The sequence below is a fragment of the Lissotriton helveticus genome, chromosome 11 (genome assembly GCF_964261635.1).
Source record: "Lissotriton helveticus chromosome 11, aLisHel1.1, whole genome shotgun sequence".
In the NCBI taxonomy this organism is placed as follows: Eukaryota; Metazoa; Chordata; class Amphibia; order Caudata; family Salamandridae; genus Lissotriton; species Lissotriton helveticus.
Window position 1 is genome coordinate 91137913 of NC_136072.1, and position 24592 is coordinate 91162504.

The 24592-nt window shown below is 42.7% G+C and overlaps 1 protein-coding gene and 1 pseudogene across 17 annotated transcripts in view; both read right to left on the reverse strand.

Annotated features, from left to right (window-relative positions):
* Window positions 1-24592, reverse strand: part of TNIK (TRAF2 and NCK interacting kinase) — an 808148-nt gene that overhangs the window by 201071 nt on the left and 582485 nt on the right. For all 17 annotated transcript variants that reach the window (XM_078666210.1, XM_078666209.1, XM_078666208.1 and 14 more), the window contains exon 12: window positions 11978-12182. In XM_078666210.1, the coding sequence (XP_078522336.1) occupies window positions 11978-12182 (205 nt within the window). The remainder of the gene's footprint in view (window positions 1-11977; window positions 12183-24592) is intronic.
* Window positions 19046-24557, reverse strand: LOC144792907 (multifunctional protein ADE2-like; annotated as a pseudogene).

Sequence of the window (24592 nt, forward strand, 5' to 3'; positions counted from 1 at the left end):
CGAATCAATCATTGTACCCATTTTTAATAAGGGCAACAGGGCTAGTTGCATGTGTTACTGCCCAATATCCCTGCTTGACTCAACAGTTAAAATTATCAGTAGTGTCATCCTAGATAGGCTGCAGTCATGGGCCGATGAGCATAAGATCATTAGTGATCTACAATACACGTTTAGAGAAGGAGTTGGGACCATAGATCAAGGACTGAACTTATTTATACTTTTAGAAAAATATACTAAGGTAAAGGGAGGGAGGTTGTTTTTAACTTTTGTGGATCTTACCTCTGCCTTTGACTGTGTTAATCACAGCAAATTATGGTCAATTTTAACTCATTTGGGTGTAGAGGATAATATAATCTGTTTTTTAAGAGAGTTGTATAATGGGGCTAGGGTAACGATCAGATATGGTATAAAAGGAGAGTGCACGAGAATGTTTAATATTGCGCGGGGAGTGAGGCAAGGATGTGTCCTTGCCCCGTTTTTATTCTCCATTTACATCAATGGCTTGGAGGATACTCTGCTGAGGGACTGCACTGATATGCCTATGGCACTTCAACGCTGATTACCGGCACTCATCTATGCAGATGATGCCGTCCTTATGGCAAGGACTCCCATAGCAATGCAAGCCATGATCACATCTTTTTGTACCTTTATGACTAATTTGGACCTGAAGGTGAATTGCACCAAAACCTTTTCCATGAACTGTGGTATCAAAGCAAAACAGAGGAAAAGAACTATGTTCATTGACTCTAAGCCACTGGATCATACTGCAACTTTCCCTTATTTAGGTATACTATTTGACTGTACAGGTCAGTGGAACAGCGCAGTCAAAGGGAGAAATTTGTTGTTTACCAAGTCCGTGATGGTCCTTAAACTATTCAGTAAGAAGATGGGAAAGAAACCAGTCCATGAGCTTTTAAGTATTTATAAAGCTAGTTGTGTTGCAGTGGCAACTTATGGCGCGGGAATTTGGGGTAATACTAATGTCACCAGTTTACAGCTGACTGAGAATAGCTTTCTGAGATATCTTTTAACTATGCCTGAGAGCACGTCCACCCATAATTGTCACACTGAACTTGGTATGCCCTATTTAGAAGATCTTATTAGGGCCCAACCTGTTCTTCTGTGGCATCGGGTGTGGACTACCATCGAGTGTCATTTGAACCGCCTCATATTGGGGGACGCCCTGAAATTGGAGGGTGTCCATCGTGTGAAATGGCTTAGATACATTAAAACCTTTTGGGGTAATATTAATCATCCAGAATTTTATGATGACCCCATGTCAATGGTCACGATCCTGAGGAAAGAGTTGAAAAGGTTATGTATTATGTACTTATCGAATCTCAGAGATCAAACTGAGTTGACCAAAAAAACTGTGATTGTCCATCAACCGTTTTTAATTTCGCAGGTTATTCAACCTTATTTAATCCTGCGGATGACAGAACACGAAAGGTTTTTGCTGATACGATTTAGATTTGGGATTCTTTTTAGATTATTGAGTTTCCCTGCCATTGACGACTGGACAAGTGATATAAGTAAATGCCCATGTGACGATACATCCACCCATTCGGACATTCATATTTTATTTTTTTTTAAATTTTATAAAGTACCAAGGAGAAGGTGGATTATGCCCATTTTAAAATATATGAATTGTAAACAATGTCGCCCTGCCTTTCTGGCAATTCGGAAACTTGATGACATTTTCGGTAGCTTCTGTTTCTGGATATCTTAGAAATGTTTTTCAATCAAGGAAATTGATAATTATTTAATAGTCTGAGCCTATGAGATGTTTTTGTCTGTATAAATATTTATTGTGTAATTTGAGTCAACTGTGATAAAGCTGCGATTTTATGTACTTTTATGGTTATCAATGTTTCATAACCAAATAAAGTCTTTTGAATTAGAATTAGAATTTGATATGGGGCTGAAAGCATTTGTTGCTGAGAATCTTGCTCTAAAAGCCAGCCTGTAGTACCGTCTGTAATTAAAGATTTCGATCGGTTGGCATTGGCAATGGCAATCCAGGAGGGTTCTGAGTGATCTGAGCTGTTTTCTGGTATGTAGCAGCTGTCCTCAGGTCCATTGATTGGTGGCTGCCAGACAGCACCTCTGGATGAGGGATTGGAAGACAGAAGTAGAGGAGAAATCTGCCTTGATGAAAATTATTTTTAAAGGGAATATGTTATTTGGCGATTGGCTGGATTCCATGATTTCGAAAGCCTTTAAGGACAGAAAACATACCCTGCCGTATAGCTACGTCAGACTACAAGAGATTCTGGGATAAGAGATCCAAATCTTCTCCTTGTAAGGAATTCAAGAGGTACTTTTCCCACAAGCAGAAGTATCAACCAAGGTGTTTTTCACCAAAAAAAGATTTCAAAAAGAAGGGGCCAGTCCAGACATGCTCCTGACAATTATGGTGAATTCCCAGTCAAAAAACAACTGAAAAATATGAAATGTAAGTTAAGTATGAAAAAAAGAGTATTTTTTGTATTTTCTGAGTAACAGTAGTGGGGTTAATGCTCCTTTGCTTAAAACACATAGAAAGTTGAAATTTCCCCTTCAAAATTGTCACAAAGGATTTTGTCCTGATATTTCAGTTCAAGAAAGAATTCATTTCTTGGTTTTCCCTACCTAAAAAACTAATTGTTGAGAATATAACAAAACGTGTTTTTCTGAAGTCAATGTGAATGTGCTATATTTTAGATTTTCAGGGGCGTGGCTAACTTCTTTTTAAACTCAGATCCGGCTTTTATATAACATTTGTGAAAACACGGACAGGCCACTTGCAGACTCAGGGCACGCCTTCTTTTCTATACCACAGATGGCCAGTAAAGCATGAAATATAGGAGCCGAAATGCATATATGGTATTACCTTGCTTTTATAATAAATACTGCCACAAAGATTTTTAATTATTCAGATGGCGGTTAGTGTTTCTTCTGCTAACAGCAATTGGAAGGAAAACTAAAACAATTTTTTTAAAGCCTAAATTTAGGCTTCTAAGTGGGGCTGGCATTGTCTTCCCTTTGATGGAGCGTTTCTTGCCTCCTTGCTGACTCGTCCATCGCATTCTGCTTTGTCTTTTCAAAGCAGGACTTCTGACTCCCTCAGAGTAATCTCTTCTGTTCTACGCGTCTCACACTGGTCTGCAAATCTGAGAAATCTATAAAAAGATATAATTTCAGTATTCCTGTGTACTTTTCTTGTGCATGTTCCAGTGAGTTAACACAAAAATATAATGCAATGTTAGGAAAAACAGCATGGCTGTGCAATATGGGTCCTTTCTTTTTCTGCACTCAGTGTTAGCTGCTTGAATTCTGTTCTCAAACTAATTGTTTTTTTTTATCGCACATTCAAATTAACATTCTTGATGAAAAATGCAATTAATAGAATAAGATCTTCCTCTTGTATGGAAGCACTCTAACAACTTCTGGCTGACTCGGAAGCCTCCTAGGCAAGCAGGCTGTACATTTCTGTCTGTATTTATCCATATTTATATTTTGACCCTCTCATTTGTATTTATCCATATTTATTTTGTGTTTTTAAGAATAAACGGAGTCGTAAAATGGTATATTTCCACATTTATTTAACCCTTAGACGTGCATTGGTATGTGGATGCATGTCACGTTTTAGCAAATTAAGATACCACATAGAACAAAACACTACACCCACAGGTACATATTAGTGGTATAATAAAAATATATGTTAACATATGCCAGTATTTATGGAAATCGGGAAACATCCTTTACAACGCAACTTTTACCACGCAGTGCCTTTACGACGCAACTTTTACAACGCAAACCATTACAACGTATTGCGCTGGGGGGGCGCTCTAGGATAGGGAATACGTTTAATTTACTATCTAACACCTTCCCTAGTGTCCACGGGGACTGGAGTTGGAATAGTAAATTAAACTATTCACTATCCAGCACCCCAAAGCGCTATGCGTTGTAAAGGTTTGCGTTGTAAAAACCGCGTTGTAAAGGCATGCGTGGTAAAAGCATGCGTTGTAATGTCATACATCCATGGAAACCTCATCCTGTTTTTGTAGCACCACATGCTGTCTATCTACTCCGTTTTTGCCTGGAGAGCATGGCTATTCTCTCACAAGGACCAACATTTTCAGTATTTTTCCACTTTAAAAAATAAACACAGACAGGAAACACATTGTTTTCCGTCTGTATTTATCTGTAAAATCTGTAAAAACTGAAAACTGGGAGCCTTAATTAAAATCAATACTATGTCATTACACATATATAAAAAAACTATTAAAAAGAAAGTGAGAAAGTCTGCTAAGTGCCTCTGTCACATACTTGCCAACATTCGGTGGACTGATAAGGGGTAGAATTTTTCAGGTTGCAAGCACGCTCATTATTATAATGACCACGTAATGGGAAGTTGCACTGCATGAACTTTCACCTGAAGATTACATCACAGGAAATGACCATGTAAGGGAAATGGTGCAGAGGGGGGCAGTGCTTAATTTGAACCGCTAGTTGCCAGTGGTGGCCCCCAGCACTTATTTTTGGGGACGAGCACTTATTTTTCTGCATCAAACATCAACCAGAGCAAAAGAGGAAAAAAACAGAGCGTATAGATGAAGGACAACGGAAGCCGTAAAGAGAAGGAAAGTAGGGACCAGCAAGAGTGAGATCAATTGAAATGGATTGAGGGCAAAGATGAGAGGGCAGAAGAAAGGAATGGAGAAACAGGACTAGGAATTAGAAGATTGGTGAGGCAAGTAAAAGGGTTAGAAGAGAAGGAAGGAAGAAAAGCATTTGAAGCAGGAAGAGAACTGTGGGGAGATGAGAGTGGAAGACAAAGGTGAAAAATTGAAAGGAGGTACGAGGTGAGGGACAACTGAAGGAGAGAGGAAGAGTGAGTAACAAAATTTGTAGAAAGAGAATGAAATAAAGTGCAAGTAGAGAAAGGCATAAAGAGTCAAGGGAAAGAAGAAAATGTTGGGACAGGAAAGAGAAAAATTTTGAGAAAGTAATAAATGATAACACATTCCTCTGGAGTGCACTAGCCGGTATCAGAATGAGATCATCCATCCCATGAACTAATACATTCTACCCAGTCGTGGTGTGAGCATGTCCAATGATAAACACTTTGTGACTATCAAGTGAAGAACAGCTAAGACTAGAGCACACCAAAACCACTTTGGTCAAGCATTCGTTTGCCACGACCACAGCTCGCCAAAACCACTTTGGTGAAGCATTCGTTTGCCACGACCACAGCTTGCCAAAACCACTTTGGTGAAGCATTCGTTTGCCACGACCACAGCTCGCCAAAACCACTTTGGTCAAGCTTCGTTTGCCACAACCACAGCTCACCAAAACCACCTTGGTTAGCCAATCTTTTGTCGCACTAGTTTAGATCACAAAGAAGTTGCATGTCTCTCTAAGAAGCATTACTGACAGCATAACACCACCTTCGCTAATGGCACACATATGGCTCACTGAGTGAAGTGCTTTGTACCTCTGGCAAGCAGATGGCAGAAAGAGCAGTGGCGTGTGTCTGGATCCTGGTGAGACCAGACTGGGCAATTGTCAGAGTCTTTGTCAGCTGGACCAGGCCGGTGTTTTGAAAGAAGAGCAGCATGACAAATAGATTGGCGATGAGACAACTGGTACCACTTATAGAAACAGACCTTGCAAAGAGCTATAGAAAACAAACCAATAAGAATAGGCAGTAGGGCTGGCTAAAAAGCCATAGCTTTCCTCCTAAGTGACCCTCGGGGTAAGCTAAGATACCCTCGGGTTCAGTGCACTTTATAAATTCCCTTTGATTCCATTCCTCAAAGTGGTGGGGCTGGCACATAGGCTGCCCGCACAGAAGCTAAGAAATACATGATAATCATGGCAGGGCACTGTTCTTAAGCAATGACCTGCCACTACCTGGCAATGATGCCTAGCTGCATTAGAAAGGCCGAGCAAACGCTAGACATTTTACAATTTTTCTAAGTGGTTGCTAGGTCTCCACTATATAACAACATCTTATGCAGTCTACTATGGAACTATTAAATAAACGCACTAGAACGGATCTTCCACCTATTTTTATCTTGGTTATTCAACTCTACTCTTTCAGTCTCTTTGAAGTTTTAGAGATTTGGAACCCACAGGTTGTTTTGAAAGAACTACAGAACTAACTAGTGTTTTAAATTGATAGACATTTGGAATGGCAGTGGTCTGGAACTCTCTAATCAGAACAGTGCTTCCCAAACCTTTTAAAACCACAACCCCCTTTTTAGAACATAAAAGTGTTGCAACCCACCTTGCTTTTATGAAGATGAAGTGGGTGATCTTTTAATGTAACTAAAGCATAGTGTGGTACCCCATTGTCATTTTCAGACAGAACATTTTATCCATTGCAATGGCCACTAAATGTTCACAGGCATACAACTTTACTAATAAAACTATATTGCACACAAATGATAATGTGTGGAAATCTGGTTTCAGTGAACATTTATCTTTTGCATCACCTAGTAAAGTGTCTTGGTTTGTTTTGATCCTACTAAGATCTTTGTTTCCATCACACTGCAGATCTTTTTAATGAGAGAAAAAGTGCTTCTTTCCTGCTGAATATGTACAGTTCATTTACAGGTTTTTACATTTAATTGTGTGTTACCAAAAATGTCATCCTACTGCCTTTCCTTTCATACTCCCTGTACTCCAGCAAGATTTTTGCATATTTCAATTCACTTTTCTTTCATTAACACCAATCACTATGTTAAAAAGAAAACTGAAATTTATCAGAAGATCTAGCCTGACAGTTGACCCCTGTCTTTCAAGTGCAGCGAATACGACAAGACAAATACACAGTTTAAAGGCATCTTTATATATTGCTTGGACTTTTGCGACCAACCAAAAATCGGATTGCGACCCACCAGTCTGTTGTGACCCACAGTTTGGGAAATGCTGCATTAGAATGTTAGGTCTATTTAAAGTGTTGGGTCCATTGAGATACCAGCACAGTCTGCAGCATTTGTTGCGGAAAAATTGTAAGGGAGCAGCTGATTGTTCACCACACTTAATTCTGACTTATTCAAGCAGTCAAGACTAAATGTAATAAAAGGAAGACTCACAAAGCTATAATCATGCACTCTACTACTTTCAGTTTCAAATGACTGATTAGCAAAATCAATCACTTGGTCCCCTCTACAGCGACCATTGAAAACAGTCAAATCTTGGTCATAGATGTCAACCAACAGGGGAGTTCCCATACTCAGCACTGGGATAGCATTTGCAGTTTTAGACCGCAGCTCATCTACGGTCTAATCTCGAGAGTATCATAAGAAACTGAGACAATAAAGAATATTAAAATCTCCTTGAAGAATAAGGAGCCTACTATTATATTTAGAGGGTAGATGATTTGTTAATGCCATCAGTGTTAATTGTAATAATTTAAACAATGATTTTATGGGAGGAATGGGAGCTTTAATCAGGAAGAATGTCTCCTAAGAGTGCACCCACAGCTAAATCACTGGGTATCTCAATCAACAGCTCTTAAATCTCCTAAGACCATAGTAAAAACTTTCTAAGACAGCAACACGCAAACTAAACCTGCTGAAAACAATTCAAAATTCCATCCCAGAGGAGGACTTCAGGGCATCAGTGCAAAATCTGGTACTCTCTTCGATTGACAGCTACAACTCTATGTTAGTTGGCTGCTGTAAATTAACACTCTTTCCCATTAAGGCCCTATTGAATGCAGCAGGAAAACAGGACACAAATGCTAGAAAAGCAGACTACGTAACACCAACACCGACACAACTTCCCTGGCTTCCTGTTGGAGCACAAATAGCCTTCAAAATACCATGCATTACACATAACACAATACACTAAGGCTTTCCATGTCACCTAAAACAAAAACTAACTACCTCTGGGGCCAAAGAGTCTCAATCAATCATAAAAAAAGCTATGCTTAAAAAACCCTTCTTCAAAGAAAATGAAAACTGTCAAGCAGGCCTTTCGGGGCCTTGCCTTGCAACCCTGGAATAACACCACAAAGACAATCTCTTGATATTCTGCAAAAAGCTTAAAACCACAGGTTTAAAACTCAGCTGCTATCGCCCAAATGCCTAGGAGTAAAGTTGAAGATAAAAACATTGATATGTATATCTGTTATTTGATGCAATACTGTATCTAGCATGCTCTAGGTACAGCACATTGCTGCAAAAGTGGTTAGGATCAGGTACTGTGAGTGCTAGAAATAAATCTGTAGTACTGTGAGAAAGTTGTCCTTGAGAGGGCAATAATCTCAAAAACTTACCAAGATGTAGAACAGTGCTATGATATTGCAATGCATATTTGCGTAGTGAGGTCATTTTTGTAAAGAGAAACAGGTGAAGCATGATGTTGTGGTTCTTAAAAAAAGATGCAATGGTACATATGAGACAATCATCATTGGCAGTCAAGTCAATGGACTGGGAGACGAATTTGAAAATTCAGCCCATTTAAACTGGTGGGATTTGCATTTGGGTTTGGTTTGAGTTGACCGTTGGTCTTAGTTCAGTATTATGTTGACAGGTAAACATATGAAACCGTGTCAACAGGGCCACATTTCTGGATAGATGCACTGGTCCTTGTAGCACTGAATTGTAGGCTGAATTTCCTTCTTCTGGAGATGTGGCTAACAATAGATTTTCTTGGACTCTGCTACTGCGTTGATCTTATGTTGGATTTTTTACTTTCTGGAAAGACTTTCGGTCCTTGTACCGAAAGTCTTTCCAGAAAGTAAAGAATCCAACATAAGATCAACGCAGTAGCAGAGTCCAAGAAAATCTATTGGTAGCCACATCTCCAGAAGAAGGACATTGAACTCAATTTGAGGTCAAGTATCCTGGCCCTGTAGCACAGATTTTGTGTCTCTCACAACAAAGTACGGGACAATCGGCGGAATTGCAAATATATGTTGATGCCATTTACCTAGATCTCAGTCGAACAATTTCTTTCCGATGCTTTAGTATTGTTGACCCATTAACCACAGAGAATCCTGTATATGATTCTGTAATTCCATAAAGGTTTAGAATCAGTTGCACAAGTGATGCTGCCAGTGCTAGTATAGGCCTGAAGTGCAGGTTGGAAAAATGTAATCTCTTAACACAGACCATGATAATGTCACATTGGGTAGTTGCTTACTAGCGCAAAAATACTTGTTCGGCCAACTTCCGTGTCTGGACAACAGCATAAGAGCTACATCCTTCCAGAACTAACGTGCTCCGATTTGTACTAAAATCTACAGTGTAAATTGTGTCTGAATCAACGAATTTGTTTATGGTAGAGGTTGAGCACAGGAGAGTTTGTTAAATTGTTCTTAAATAACCATTCATTTTAGAGTTCCCCAAAAACAAGGAGCCTACAGAAACTGGACCTGGAACCAATGTGAGAGCTACATTTAGTCTTGTAGTAACTACCAAGGGCTATAACACTGGGTCTTTAATTATAGAGTCAGTTTGAATAACAAGGCCTTTAGATTGTGTAAGACCAGAAGCATCTGTTTTCTTAAAGAATTGAGTGATGGAAAAGTTATCTACAAATAGTTCTTAAGTCCTAGGTGCAAGTCCTGAGATGTGTCAAACAAGCCTTAAACTTATTTATCCCTTAATTTTATACCTGGCGGTACACTTTGATGCCAGTGTTAATGGAACAAACAAAAATAGGATTAATTGAGAAATACAAAGTGAAAGAATAGTCTTTCTTCAGTCCAACTGCCCTCTGGTCAAACAGCTAAATCGCCACGCAAACAATGAGTGATGGGAGGTATTGGAAAGTTCTTATGGATACGGGAATGTGGTTCCAGAATTTGCGTGCATTGATGGAAAAGGCACATTGACTTGTTCTTCCTTTTTGATCTCTAGTCTGATGTGACCTGGCTGTGTGTGTGTCAAGAGCCACTAGAGATGGCAAGCTTGTTCACAAGATAAGCTGGGTACTGGTCCTGATGGCTTTGTAAATAATGCTTATTTTTTTTAAACTGTGAAGACTGAAGAGGGAAGCCAGTGGAGTGCCATCAAGAAGGTGGTGATGTGATCACATTTCTTCTGGCCAAGAGCTACTTACCCGCCTTTCAGAGTAAATGTTATGCTTATTTACCATCTATGAGTGCTGTCTTAACTTCGCTTATTACTATTTTTGCTGTTGTTCGCAGCTGAATTTGCAGTATTGCCTGCACTATTCTGGGGATTCTCTAACATGTTTCTTTATTCATAAAATCAGGCTTCTTGCCTCTCCGACAGGGTGAGCAAAAGATCCCGCCCTACACAAGGTGTACAGTCCCCTCCTTACCAGCAGATCTGACTTTCACATTTCTGCCTTACACGACCGAGATACACCTGGGCCTGAATCAAATAGTAGATTTTGGCAAGATCCCTCAGTTCAAACAGATTTGGGAATGTCACCTTCCCTCCCTTTAGGAGCATAGGACATGGTGTAAAAATATTTGGTTACCCAGGTGCTATACTTTGCATCTCCCTTCACTCTTAACTGAGACACATGATGGACTAGCTTAAGATGTAGTTTGATGGATACATATTTGCCCTTCTGCTCCCAGTTGAATCTTTAAAAGGTTCTTTCCCCTCATCTAGTCTCCCTTTCTAGGGTTACACAGATTTGGACTGTTACTTGGCGAAAACTGATGAAAATCATCTCACAAAACTCTTTCAACATCATAAGTATGTATCTGTGTTTCCGTTTACGTAAATAAATATTTTAACCTATAAGTATGTTGTTGCTGTTAAAATGCTCCACATAACGGCCCCTATTGCTGATGCAGACCACAAATGAATATTACTCCTATCTGACCGCCCCCTTGTACATATGTAATATCTCTTGCATCTTCTGATATCAGACACGTTTGTATCCATCTTTATTAACTATTTTTGTAAAGTGTTTCCCACTCTTCAGGGACTAGCAGTGCTTTATCAAAAAATCTTGAATAAAATAAAATAAAAATCCGTACCGGTCACTCACTTTGGTCTTTGTTAACCAACACACCAGTCTAATATTATCTTATAACTGGGAATAGTCGAATGTACAATATATCTGCTAGAAATAGTATTCCTTCAACATAAAAGGTATAAATTGTAAAAAAAAAAAAGTATTATTTTTTCAATAGTAGAGTTTTACAAGTCAAAAACAATAAATAAAGTAGATTGCGACGTTCAAGCTTTTTTTCCATTATACATTAGTTGAGTGGCCAACCATTTATAGACACAGAGGGGCAGATGTATCATCCCTATCATTTGCGATTCCCAAATAGCGATTTTTAAGGAATCGCTATTTGGGAATTGCAAATTGGGATGTATGTAGAAATTCGCTATTTTTTTGCGATTTCTTAAAATTCCTTAATTGCGATTAGCAAATTGCTAATCGCAATTAAGGAATAATTTCCCATTCATTTCTATGGGCCAGGAGGCCCATAGGAAGGAATGTGAAGTTATTCTCAATTTGCGATTCGCAATTTGCTAATCGCAAATTGACAATAATTTCAAGGGTGCAAGGGTGTCTTAAGGACACCATGCTGCACCATTGAAATTGACATGTATGCGTGCCTAAGGGCATGTATGAGCGTCACATGGCACCTTTAGAATTTTCAAAAAGTGCATTTTTAAAAGAATTCGCAAATTACCACCAACTACAAGTTGGTGGTAATTTGCACTTTCTTAGCCTAAATTCGCAAAGCTTAAATTTTACATACATAGCATTTAAGGAATCGCAATTTGCGATTCATTAAATGATTGCGCAACATTAAGGAATCGCAAATTTTGCGATTCCTTAATTTTGCGGTGCGATTTTTTGATACATTGCATTTGCCGATTTTTTTGTCACAAACGCTGCTTTTTTGCGAATCGCAGCGTTTGCGACAAAAAAACCGGATGATACATCTACCCCAGAATCTTCAAAATCTGCATTTTTGCATGTGCGCCTAGAAGCCAGGTTCTTTCACGAGGCGCTACTCCGGCCACCTCAGCCTTACCTCCTCCAGCCGCCGCCTCTGCTCCTTCTGCTCCTCGATGCGTTTCTGCCTCTCGGCCAGGAGCTGTCTCTTGTGCTCTTCATTCTCGCGCTGCTGCTGCTCCAGTTGCTGTCGCCGCAGCGCCTCGGAGCGCTCTTTGTTGGCCAGCTGCAGCCGGAAGAAGTCTCGCCGCAGTGTCGACTCCCCAGGCAGGTTCAGGATGGAACTGGAAATGTAAAATAAAAAAATGGCTTGAGAGAGAGCAATTCAAAATTTAAAAAGAGAGACACATGAAAAACCATTGACCTATATCAGACTTTTAAAGAGCTGGTCTATCTATTGTGCCACGGGTCAAAGGTCATTTCAAACTTATTCCTGAACATTGTCCTTCTTCTCTGTTATTATACCAGGTCGAAGTTTAAATGTACAGTGTGGATCGTTAATTAATACATTATAAATAATAGGAACAGAACCTACCCTCAAATTGCATAAAGCAACAAATAGAGAATATACAAGAGTAGTTTCTACACGAGAGAAAATATAGCATAGTTTTTTTTACCACGATTGCAATATTTATCAGTCATTTAAATAATACAATTAAAGGTAGAAATGCCCTTTTCTATTTCCAAGCACATCAATATTAATAACTGGTTTTCTATCTAGCGCATCAAACCTAAGCGCTTCGACGCCTCGTCAGGGGTAGTAGGCGCTATATAGATACAATGACAGTAATTACCTTCTTCTATTTCCATGTGCTATAAATAATACTGTAAATCAGTCTCTCCACTACTATGTGCATGTTACTCAATCGGTTCTCTGTGTGTTTTTGATACTCTTTTATATTTGGGGGTTTGTGAGATATTGAGCTCAAAACTCAGGACACGTTCAAAGTTAATCAGTCACTAAAGTCTCTGGGCCATTATTTTATATGAATTAGTTATGTGGCCTCTCTGTTCTTTACCGATTGTATTTTGGATTTCAGAGAGCCCTTTGTGTTGGAAACATAAAAGTGCTAGGACACTGAACATAAGCCTGGAAGTTTGAAAGGGAGAATTACATGGAAGAGATGGAAGAGTTTGAGACATTGGAAAGAGTACAATGAAAGGACAAGTTTCTAAAAATGTCGTGCTGTGCATAGAAATGTATTACCTCTAGTAAACAGTAACTAGGAAGACAGCACATGTATTATTTTCTTAAACACTTATTATACAGAGTGAACATAACTTGATACAATATACATATTTGTAGTAAAAAAAATACTTAGGAAACAAATAAAAAAACAATTAAGTAACATTTGTTTTTCATATTTTTTTCAGACTAAGCATTTTGTCACTGATTAATTACAGCAGAGCTGAAAATTCCACAGACAACTTATTGCTTATATGAAACATAGCTGTGGTTGTTACTAAGCAAAAAGTAAGCTATCTAGCGCCACCTGCTGGTACGCTCAACTTTAAGGCAACATAGTAATGTGCCCAAAGTCATTCACAAACTAGTTTTCGCTGCTATATGCCCATGTCTCAACGAGAACGAGGGGCGATGGCTGGCAGAGGCGCAACTAGAGCCAAATTTCGGGGGGGCTTAGAAAATATTTCGGGGGGGGTGAACCTTTATTTAGTAGGCAGAGTGGAGCTGCAGGGGCTCTTAGAAGGGGTCAAACAACTGCAAGGCCTAATTAACATTCAAATGGTCTTTTAAAGACCTGTGAAACGTTCGGGTGCGGCTCTGTGTGTGCCCGGGATCTGTCTCATCCCGGTCTGCCACACACGACGGGGGGGGGGGGGGGGGGCTGAAGCCCGGTGAGTTCAATGGGTGCTGCATGCCTGAATTGGCTGGTGTTAGGGTGACCAACCGTCCGTAAATTTCACGGACAGTCCGTAATTTCGTCTGTCTGTCCGTTGTCCGTGAAGGATTCTTTAACGGATGCCATTTGTCCGTAATTTTAACTGTTCGCACAACCGGCACAGCTGGCCTCCACCTCCCTGCTTGACTCCAATGCTGTTAAGGTCGGGTGTAACTCTGATGCTGCATGAATGCTCAGACACCCAGCAGCATTGGAGAGGCACAGCGGGATGGCACCCCTCACACCTCCAGCCCTTGACGAGCTGTTAAGAGGTGCTCGAAGGTGACAGAGGAGGGGGGGGCACCCCTCACACCTCCAGCCCTTGATGACCTGTTCAGAGGTGCTTCGAAGGTGACTGAGAGGAGGGGCTGCAGCTTCTGGAGCAGGGGCATCTATTCAGATGCAAACAGCCGTGAATGCGCCATGTCTCTGCAATTGGTGTGACACATTCCCTTTCTGCCCCGGGCCCCAAACATCCTAGAACCGGCCCTGATTACACCGAGGCAGCACGTGGTTCTTTTCACAGAGCTTAATTACTGTCACTAAATTGAAGAATGGAGGTTTGTTTACAAACATGCTGTCTATATTGTAATAAAATAAAGAAATGGCACAATCCCACCCACACTGATTAACAAAGTATGGAGGACAATCAGTTAAATCGGTTCTCTTGGAGTATCCCCTTTCAGTACTGTACATCAGTGTGGGGGGAGGGGGGCAAAACTAACATTTTGGAAACAGAGCCTGTCTTCTCATTGTCTTGTCCAGGAGAGGGTGAGGAGCCCTTCCCCACCCTGGAAGAGACCAAGATGATACTAGAATACTGCATGCCCACCCCTGTGCCCACCCCTGTGCCCACCCTGGTGGATCTTGTTCCCCCTTCTGTGATGGCTCCTGTCCCCCCATGTTGTGGCTCCAGTCCACCCCCGCCTGCGACGGCTCCTGTCCCCCCTGTGGTGGATCCTGTCTCCGCCCTGGGTGGCTTCTGTCCCAGTCCTGGAATGGCTTCTGCAGCGAGGGTGAAGCTCTTGATGTGCCTCTTCTCAAAAGGGCTCAGCTCAAAATTAATATGGAAAGGTGAGTGAGTGAAAGGGAAGGTAGATGGACACAATGATGAATAAATGAGTGAAGGAGTGAAAGGATAAATGGATGAGAGAAAGGATGGATGAGTGATAGGGTCAATGATGGATTCATGAGCGGATGAGTAGATGGATGGATGGATGGATGGATGGATGGATGGATGGATGGATGGGATGGATGGAAGGAAGGATTGCTAAGTGAAAGACGATGGAGAGAGAAAGGGAGGATGATGGATGACTGAAAGGGTGGATGGGTGGAAGGATGAGTGACTGGGTGAATGGATGAGTAAGTGAAAGGATGGCTGGATGGGTGAAAGGGTAAATGGCTGGATGGATGAGTGAATGGATAGATGATTAGAAGAGTGGATGGATGAGTGTACAGATGGATAGGGTGAAAGGGCGGATGGATGGAAAATGGATGGATGAGTGAAAGGATGAATGAAGGGGTGGATGAGTGAAATGATAGATGGAAGGATACATGATGGATAGGTTTGCAAATGGCGAATAGGTCTAGATATGGCTGGGCTTACTTGTATACAATTGCGCGACCTCTGGTGTGTCTGTAAAACTTATCCAATTGTCCTAAGTTTTGTCCTGAATGTTGACCTCCTGTCCTGAATTTGTGTCCTGAATTTTGACCCTTTGTCCTGAATTTTTACACTCACCGTCCTGAATTTCCCCCAATGCCAGTTGGTCACCCTAGCTGGTGTCCTTGTCTGAACAGACATTACCAAATAAACAGAGATAAAAACACACAGAGAGCAAATGTAGCTAAAAACAAGTCAAGAGAATGAAAACGTGCACACGCGACACTAGCACGCACGTTTTTTTTTTTAGTTTTTTTTTTAAGGTGTGATGTCATAAACACACCCCTTTTCCAAGTGTGTAATTGGCCATTCTACTGCTCGACCAATGATCGCGCGCCATGGCGTCAGTACACATTCAGCATGGCAATGCGCATGCTCACTTTACTCACACAAACCAGTTCATGGCCATTGACAGACTGCTCTGCCAAATCGCTGTGTTTACATTTTATGATATTCTTAAAAATACAGCAACTAAGAGGCAATCAATGGAAACCAAATTGTGCGAGTAAAAGTTCTGAAAAGAATTGACAAATGATGGAAAAGTCTTCAAGTTCTTAGCAGCCAGGTTAGCAGGTGAACATTTCACTCAGAATGGACCAAGATGTTGCTGAAAAGGTCCATCATCCCCAAACGGATGACGTCCTAGGTGACACTTGGTACATTTTTTTTACCACGTGACTGCCTCCTCTCCATTTCTGACTGGTTCCAAGTAGGAGAGAGATCCCAGATCTTTCAAATTGATAGCAGCTTGCTTCAGATTGCCACAATACAGGTTTTCTGTGGCCCGATGACGGTGACAACCACAGCAATATTCTGTGGCCATTTCTCAGTGATGGGAGGGCGGGAGGGCAGTAGGGTGTACGAAAGTGCGCCTGGCCTCCTGCCTATAACAGTTACATTTAGTTTAATTGTTCAATGGGAGCATACTGCTGGCATGTTAGCAGTCAGCACCAGTTTCCTAGTGAGTTTTGGTTACATGTAAATAACACAAGCATTTTCTGCACGTCATCCAGCCACTACTTGAAGCTCAACTCAACCGCAACAGAATTCTTGTTATTTGTCAAGAACAAACAAGAATCAGTACAGAACTGGCTCAATGACATAAACCTTGACTACCTGGAACCCTGACTTTCACTGAAAACAAACTAACTCGAATACACTTTGTACACCAACTTCAACCTCAAGGAACACATTGCCAACAGACAGCCTGGCACCAGCTATCTCCAAAGAAAGTGAACCAGTTCATTCCAGAAAGCAAGTTTAGAACACTACTTCCCTTGCAACTGGATAGTTGTAACACCCAAGTACATGGCCTGCAAGACTCCCCATTGGCACTCCTTGAGTGCATCCTAAATACCACAGCCACGTCCACCCAGAGCTGAGCTGGAAGAACTAGGATCCCATCAACCCCTCCTAATGGAACTCTTGCTGCCCCCCACCATCTTCAAAACCAGCTGCATCTTTGACTAAGCCATTCCAAACAGCGCACCGCTTAACTTGCAGACAAGCTCACCATCTCTAGTGGCTCTTGCACACCCTCAGCCAGAACCCTAACAGACTGTAGACTGTGTAAAAATAAAGAAGAAAAAAAAAACAAGGCAGCCGACCTTTTCAGACTATGCACCCGGGATCTAGAACCACATCCCTGCATTCATCAGGTTCAGCACAATGCTGCCCTAGTTCAGGAAAGAGTTGACGATGCACATCTTTCAAGAACACTACATCATACTGCATCAAGAGTCCATAAACCAGGCACCTCTCCTATCAGTCATTGACTCTATTCTCGTCTTTGACCCTATGCAGCAATCCTTTGCTTTTTGGCTATGGCTTCTCTACAGAAATACCACACGCACATCAACATAAGCACCAATGTTGGACATCTTTACACATTTCATGCTAGTTGGTGTTTGTCAGAAAAGAGGGGTCCTATTTTGGAGATGCTGTACAGGCTTTCAAGTTTCTCAGCTTAAGACCCGCACAAAGCTTAACTGCATCCCAATTGGTCGTCAACCCAGAATAGCTCCCTCTAGGAGGAACTTGTAACAATTTTCAATGAGTTTAATCGGACTGCTGGAAGGTTAGCACTGGTCGTCTCCTTACTTTTATTACTGGGCGCCCCAAAAGATGCTGTGAGGCAGGATGTCCTATAGCCACAGAAAGAAGGTAGACCAGAGCCACGTTGAAGAAAGTAGTAAATGGCAGACCCCCCCCCCCCAAACTTTTTATTTTTCCTGTAATCAAAAACATTTGCCGGTCGGGAGAGATAGCCCCTTGATAAATAGCAATACCCTTTTCCATACACCCAAATAGCATGATTCCTTTCCATACACCATTCCTCTCCACCCCAGCCAATCACAGCCACTGCCTCAATTCAGGAAGGACCTAAAGACGTGGCTCTTTAGGGGAACCACAGTGCCTTCGATGATTCAGCAGTCCCACTCCCAATCAACCCCTCCCCCCAGCACTTTGAGACCCTTACGGGTGAGTAGTTGCACTTTATAAAACATCTGATTGATTGATTTTAATCAATAGATGTGGGACCACTAGACACATGCCAAGACTCTGTCCTCACTGTCCTTTGCCAAATATTGCACCTTTATGTACAGTTTACAGCTATTCAAATAAGAGATTAACCTTTCATGAAAAGGTGCAATTATGCACATAGGGAATAGGAGTCTGATTCTACAAGCTTTTTCTGGTGCATAAATCAGACTTACATACGCTAACAGTCAGAAGGAATTCACAGCTGATTAAAGCACTTTTGCAGGTGTTGTCTCTTCTGCATGTGCAAATTGCTGCTATACTTGCTGGTTTTCTTCATTGGTCAGTAACAATTATGTTTCTAGGCAGGGATGTGGAATTCCTATAGCCCAACGCCCAGGACATATAGTTTGGGGTCAAGGGCAACACGTTTTCATTTGTATTTTGTCCTTGGGACAAGTAGGCCCAACCCCCTGCAGTACAAACCCTTTGGCTGCCAGTTTGCAGTACCGCATTATGGATCAGGGAAGGGCACTGTCTGCAGTTAAGGTAATATTTTTGGCCACATATTAATGATGTTCAAACTTGTATTTATGGTTCATTAATTGAAAGCCTTTATTATGATGGTGAGCTCTCTAAGTAAATGTTGTAAGCTCTGACTGCACCACTTACAGTGGTTCCAGTTTTAAAATGTGCACACACGTTTTCAAAGTGAAGCAATATGAGGCAATGTATGATGCTCCCAGAATGCTCTCTAATTTGATGAAAAGGTTTGCAGAAGCTTGAAAGCAAGATTGATTATTCGTTGCTTTCAATATAAAATGTTCATGATAAAATGAAAGCGGGAGGGAAAAAACATTTTGCTAAACTACTGTGAAATTTCAGGTACCATTTCTTTGCAGCATCATTTAGTAACACATGTTGATGCATGCCAGTATTTCCCCAAAATATTCCTAATGGAAAATTTGTGTAACCAGTTTCAATAGGATTATGGGAAACAAAAATAAACAGGCATTGCCAAATACAGTAGGTCCGAAATTGGGGATCCGTTTATAGGTATGTTTTTTTTTGTTTGATTTTTTGAGGAACAAGTGCTGTGGTTTTATTTGGAATGACTGGTAATATCAAAGGTTTTTCCCACACAAAAAGTATATGTACAATAGCAACAATTTATTACATGCTGCACTCCCTCAGCTTTTTGTCAGCTTGCTTAAGGGAGATCCAAGTGTTCAGAGTGCTTCACCGCAGCTTAGACCACACCAAGTGATTGTTTAATCCAAAAATCTGAGCAGCAAATTGAGCAGCAGCTTCAGGTGAAAGGACAGTGGAACATACAAGACCACTTGGCATTCGGAGTGATGACCAAACATCCTGTGAGCCCCAGTCTGGTGTGAGGGGAGGGCAGTTAATAACCGGGTATGCAGTGTTCCCAGACATCACTGGTCCTAGGCCATTGCTTCTACCTGCTACTGCCACAAAGACTGTAGGGATTCCATCACCTTCATATTCAGCGATCCTCAAGGTTTCATCCGGACCTTTATGTGCAGACGTTACTCTCAGCTCACAAGGAATCCCATAGTTGGCACATGACTTTTTGATCTTCTCACAATGCATAAGATCGGAAATGGACCCCATCAACACAACGACTCGAGACAGGCTCTTCGACTCAAGAAGGCACTCCACCTTTTTCAGCGACCCATTCAAAGTTTCTCTTTACCATCTGAAGAGGTTCAGGAGTTACTTCTTTGAGATCACGATATACCTGCTTGTCCTATTGCTGGCTCCGATCACCTGATGGCCAGAGACGCCAAGAATTTATTTATTTATTTCTGGTATTTGTAGAGCGCGACACTCATCCCAAGGGATATCACGGCGCTAAAAAGAACAAGGGGACTGCTGAAATTATACGGGGGGAGTTAGTTTTTAGGGAAAAGGTGAGTTTTGAGTTTTTGCCGGAATTGGAGAAGGTTTGTAGTGTGTCTAAGATCCATGGGTAATTCATTCCATCGTTTGGCCGCCAGGTGTGAGAAGGCTCGTCCACCCGTTCTTGTTTTGTAAATGCGCTTGGGTTTCGCTAGGGCTGAGTTGTTGGATCTTAAGTTCCGGTTTGGAATGTAAAACTCAATTTTCTCCTGCAGGATTGTGGGGCCGGTTTTGTGGAGGGCTTTGTGCGCGTGGCAGAGTAGCTTGAAGGTGGCTCGCTGGCGCATTGGCAGCCAGTGGAGTTGTTTCAGGCATGCTGAAGCTGAGTCTCGTTTGCCCTTGTTGCATACCAGTTTCGCTGCCTGATTTTGAAGGACCTGTAAGCGGGAGAACAGTTGCTCGTTCATCCCGTCAAATAGGGCATTGCCATAATCCAGGCGGCTGACCAGGAGGGCATGGGTGATTGTACGCCGACAGTCCAGTGGGATCCAGGAGAAGATTTTGGCTAGTAGTTTCAGGATTGCAAATCCTTTACCCCAGAGTATGCGCACGTGGTCTTTCATGGATAGTGCGTCGTCCATCATGATGCCAAGGTTTCTGGCATACTGTTTCGGGGTGGGGGCTGTTCCCAGTGTCGGTGGCCACCACGTATCATTCCATGATAGTTTAGCTCCTCCGAACAGCAATATTTCGGATTTTCCGGCATTGAGCTTAAGGCAGTGGTTGCGCTTCCAATGTCAGCCAGAGATGAAACTTAGACATTAAAGAGAATGGGGCTTAGAGAGGCCCCTTGTGGGACTCCACAGCCAATGTGACGGGGTTTAGAGTGGAATTGGCCCATGTGCACTGCTTGAGAGCGATTGCTCAGGAAAGATTCAATCCATTTTAACGCTGTGTCTTGTACTCCTTTGCCCTGGAGGATGTTTAGCAGGCATTTGTGCGACACCGTGTCAAACGCTGCCGACAGGTCTAGCAGTATCAGAGCCACCGATCCCCCTTGATCAGTGATGCATCTGACACTGTCCGACACTGCCAGCAGCGTAGCCTCGGTGCTGTTGTTAGATCTGAAGCCGGTTTGGGTGGGGTCCAGGAGCGAATTGTCCTCCAAGTATTTGGACAGTTGTAAGTTTACCATTTTCTCCAGTGCTTTGGAGAGGTAGGGGAGCTGTGAGATCGGCCTGTAGTTTTCTGGGTTGAGGATGTCAGAGCCGGCTTTCTTCAGGAGAGGGGTTACAGATGCATGTTTCTAGGAATCTGGAAAGGACGCGGAGGCGAGGGATTGATTAAAAAGTTTGGTAATGAGGGGGCAGAGTGTCGGAGCAATTTCTGAGAACACAAAGTGCGGGCAGGGGTCTGCAGGAGAGCCGGATTTAATTGCTTTAAGAACTGCCAACACTCCCTCTTCGGAGAGTGGTTGGAAGTTGGTTAGACGTGGGGAGTTGCCTATATCTAAATGGACGTTGTTTTTGTCGGATGTAGGTGGATCTACCTCAGAGTTATCGTGAGGGGTGGTGGGATGGGATGGGGTAAAGGTGGAGTAGATTTTGTTGATTTTATCGGAGAAGAAGGTACTAATCCGTTCGCATGCTTCTGTTGAGGGGGTGAGGGTTTGCGAAGTGCTGGTTGGATTGGCGAGCTCTTTCACGATTTTGAACAACTCTTTTGCAGAGTTGTGGTTTTCGTGAATTCGTTGCGTAAAGAATTCTTTTTTTGCCTCTCGAATGGCGAGAATGTATTGCCTCCTTTTGGTAGTATAATTAGCTCTGGTTTCAGAGTCTTTGGTTTGTCTCCATTGGTGTTCTGTTTTTTGACATTCCCTTTTAAGGCTCTTGAGGGAGGGGGTGTACCATTTTTCGTTGGTGGATGTTTTTTTCCTGACTTCTCGCAGGGGTGCTATTTTGTCCAACGTTTGGCGGATTCCTGTTTCTAGCCAGATGACGTTGTTACAAATAGACAAATTGTCTGGTAAGGAAATGTCTATTTCACGGAAGTGATTTTGGAAATTGGGGTCGTTAATTAATCTCCAGGCTCTATTGGAGGTGCGGGGGGTGGATCTGGTCTTTACGGGTTTGCCGGGAAGTTTAAACGAAAATGAGAGCAGGAAGTGATCCGACCATGACAGGGGAAGGATTTCCTTGAGGGTGGTTGACTCGATGTTGGTGAAAAGGAGATCCAGGGTGTGCCCTGCTATGTGCGTAGGGCCATCGACCAGCTGCTTGAGTTGCAGGATTTCCATGTCGTACTTGAGCTGTGTCGATCCAGGGGCATTGGTATTTTCGTAATGGACATTGAAGTCCCCAATGACCATGTAGTTTTTGTGTTTTAAGCACAAAGGGAGTAGTTGGTTCAGAAGTTTGGAGCTGACGCTGTTTTGTTGTCCTGGTGGATTATAGACAACTGCGCCTGCTAGTATAGTAAAATTCTCAGCGAGAATTTTGAATGATAGTAGCTCATGTTCGGGATATGCATTAGTTGTCTCCGTGAGACATGTTAGGTGGTCCCTGAAAATTACAGCAACTCCACCTCCTTTTTTCTTGTTTTGCCTGTTTTGTGTGATTATTTTATAATCAGGGGGGAGAGCGTTGGCTAGGTCAGGAGCATTGGCGTCTGATAGCCACGTTTCGGTGATAAAGACCAGGTCTGGAGACTTAGATGTTAAAGTGTCCCATATATCTAATGCATGCTTGGGTAGGGATCTGGCGTTAAAGTATAGGCATTTTAGTTCCCGCTGGTGGCTAGTAGGGATTGTGTAAAGATCCGTTGGGAGTTGACCCAAGCTGGTCCATTGACATGAGCGGCATGAGATAGGTCCGTAAGATAGGCCTGGGCCGGTATGACTGCAGTTGGTCGTGGTGGCGAGTTTGGTCATGGCTAGTAGTTCGCTGCGATTGTAGCGAATGGTATCTGTCCTGGATGGGCTGGAGCCTGTAGGGGGTATGGCCCCTGGTCCTGGTCGGTCGCGGACGGGCGCAGACGGGCTTGCCTTAGGCGCGCCTTTGGCGCGCAAACGTCGCGCCCGCTGCGCGACCGAGATTGACACATATTTTATACTGTTCTGGGGTTGTGGAACAGAGGGGCGTGGCCTAAAGTGGGCGTGGCCTCCGCTCGTGGCGGGAGGGCGCGAGGGGGAGAACGCGTGTGACGTCAGCGCTGGCTCCGCTGAGTACACGAGCGTTCTGTCCGGTAAGTGAAGCACTGCACAAGTAAACTGTGGCAATAAGTAACACAAGTATTCTGTGACTTCAAAGATTAAAAGTTATGAAAGTTAAAATGCAGGTTATTCAGTGACACAATATTTACAATTTAAATCGCCTTACTCCCGGCTTCCGCCTCAGGAGTCAACCCTTTATCTGTGCTGGGTGCCCTAACACGGCGCTTTTAAGCGCGAGTGTTTGTTTGGGGGCGTGGCCTAAAGTGGGCGTGGCCTCCGCTCGTGGCGGGAGGGCGCGAGGCGGAGAACGCGTGTGACGTCAGCGCTGGCTCCGCTGAGTACACGAGCGTTCTGTCCGGTAAGTGAAGCACTGCACAAGTAAACTGTGGCAATAAGTAACACAAGTATTCTGTGACTTCAAAGATTAAAAGTTATGAAAGTTAAAATGCAGGTTATTCAGTGACACAATATTTACAATTTAAATCGCCTTACTCCCGGCTTCCGCCTCAGGAGTCAACCCTTTATCTGTGCTGGGTGCCCTAACACGGCGCTTTTAAGCGCGAGTGTTTGTTTGGGGGCGTGGCCTAAAGTGGGCGTGGCCTCCGCTCGTGGCGGGAGGGCGCGAGGGGGAGAACGCGTGTGACGTCAGCGCTGGCTCCGCTGAGTACACAAGCGTTCTGTCCGGTAAGTGAAGCACTGCACAAGTAAGCTGTGGCAATAAGTAACACAAGTATTCTGTGACTTCAAAGATTAAAAGTTATGAAAGTTAAAATGCAGGTTATTCAGTGACACAATATTTACAAGAATCGTTGTCAATAACATCAGCAAGAACAATTTCTTGTTTTGATACATCTACACCAAATTCAATCTTCATGTCCACCAGTGTACAGTCCTGAGTTGCCCAAGCCTTCTCTAGGACCTCAAAAATGGCTAGCGTGGAACGGTTCATAATATCTAACTCAGTCTGGCCAATTTCAAGTCCAGCACACACAAACCTTGCTGCAATCATCTGCGCTTCAGACCACTCAGGATCATTATTGGCATCATCCTTGAAAAATGTCTCAACTTTGGGCGGATAGAACTTGTATCCTTCCTTCACACCAGGATTCCTCTTCAGAAAAGAGCAAGTCGCAATTCTTCTGCACACCCATTCAATTGGGATCATTTCACAATGGGCCGCAATGAATGCAGTGTCACTGTGCTGCCGCACAAAGGCACTCTTGATTCCAGCCTCCTGGAGCAGCTTGAATATGAAGCTCGTAGTCTTATTGGAGATTACGGCTTTTCCTTCCAGTTTGTCTTTTTTTGCCGCATTCCCCGCCGTGATTTGGTCCTTGAACTGCATAAACACATAGCCTGGTAGCTCGGGCAGTTCATACACCTCCTTAGTCTTCATTCAGTTTCTTACCAAGCTTCAACTCTGCAGTAGTCTCCATTTTTGAGGGAAAACGGCAAGCCATAAGCAGCTAGAAGCTCAAACCAGGGGAATGACTGCGCTACTCTCGCGTCCTGCGTTGCACGAGAATGCCGCCCACCAAGTCCACGGTGAACCTCGGGGAGACAGACGACTGAGCG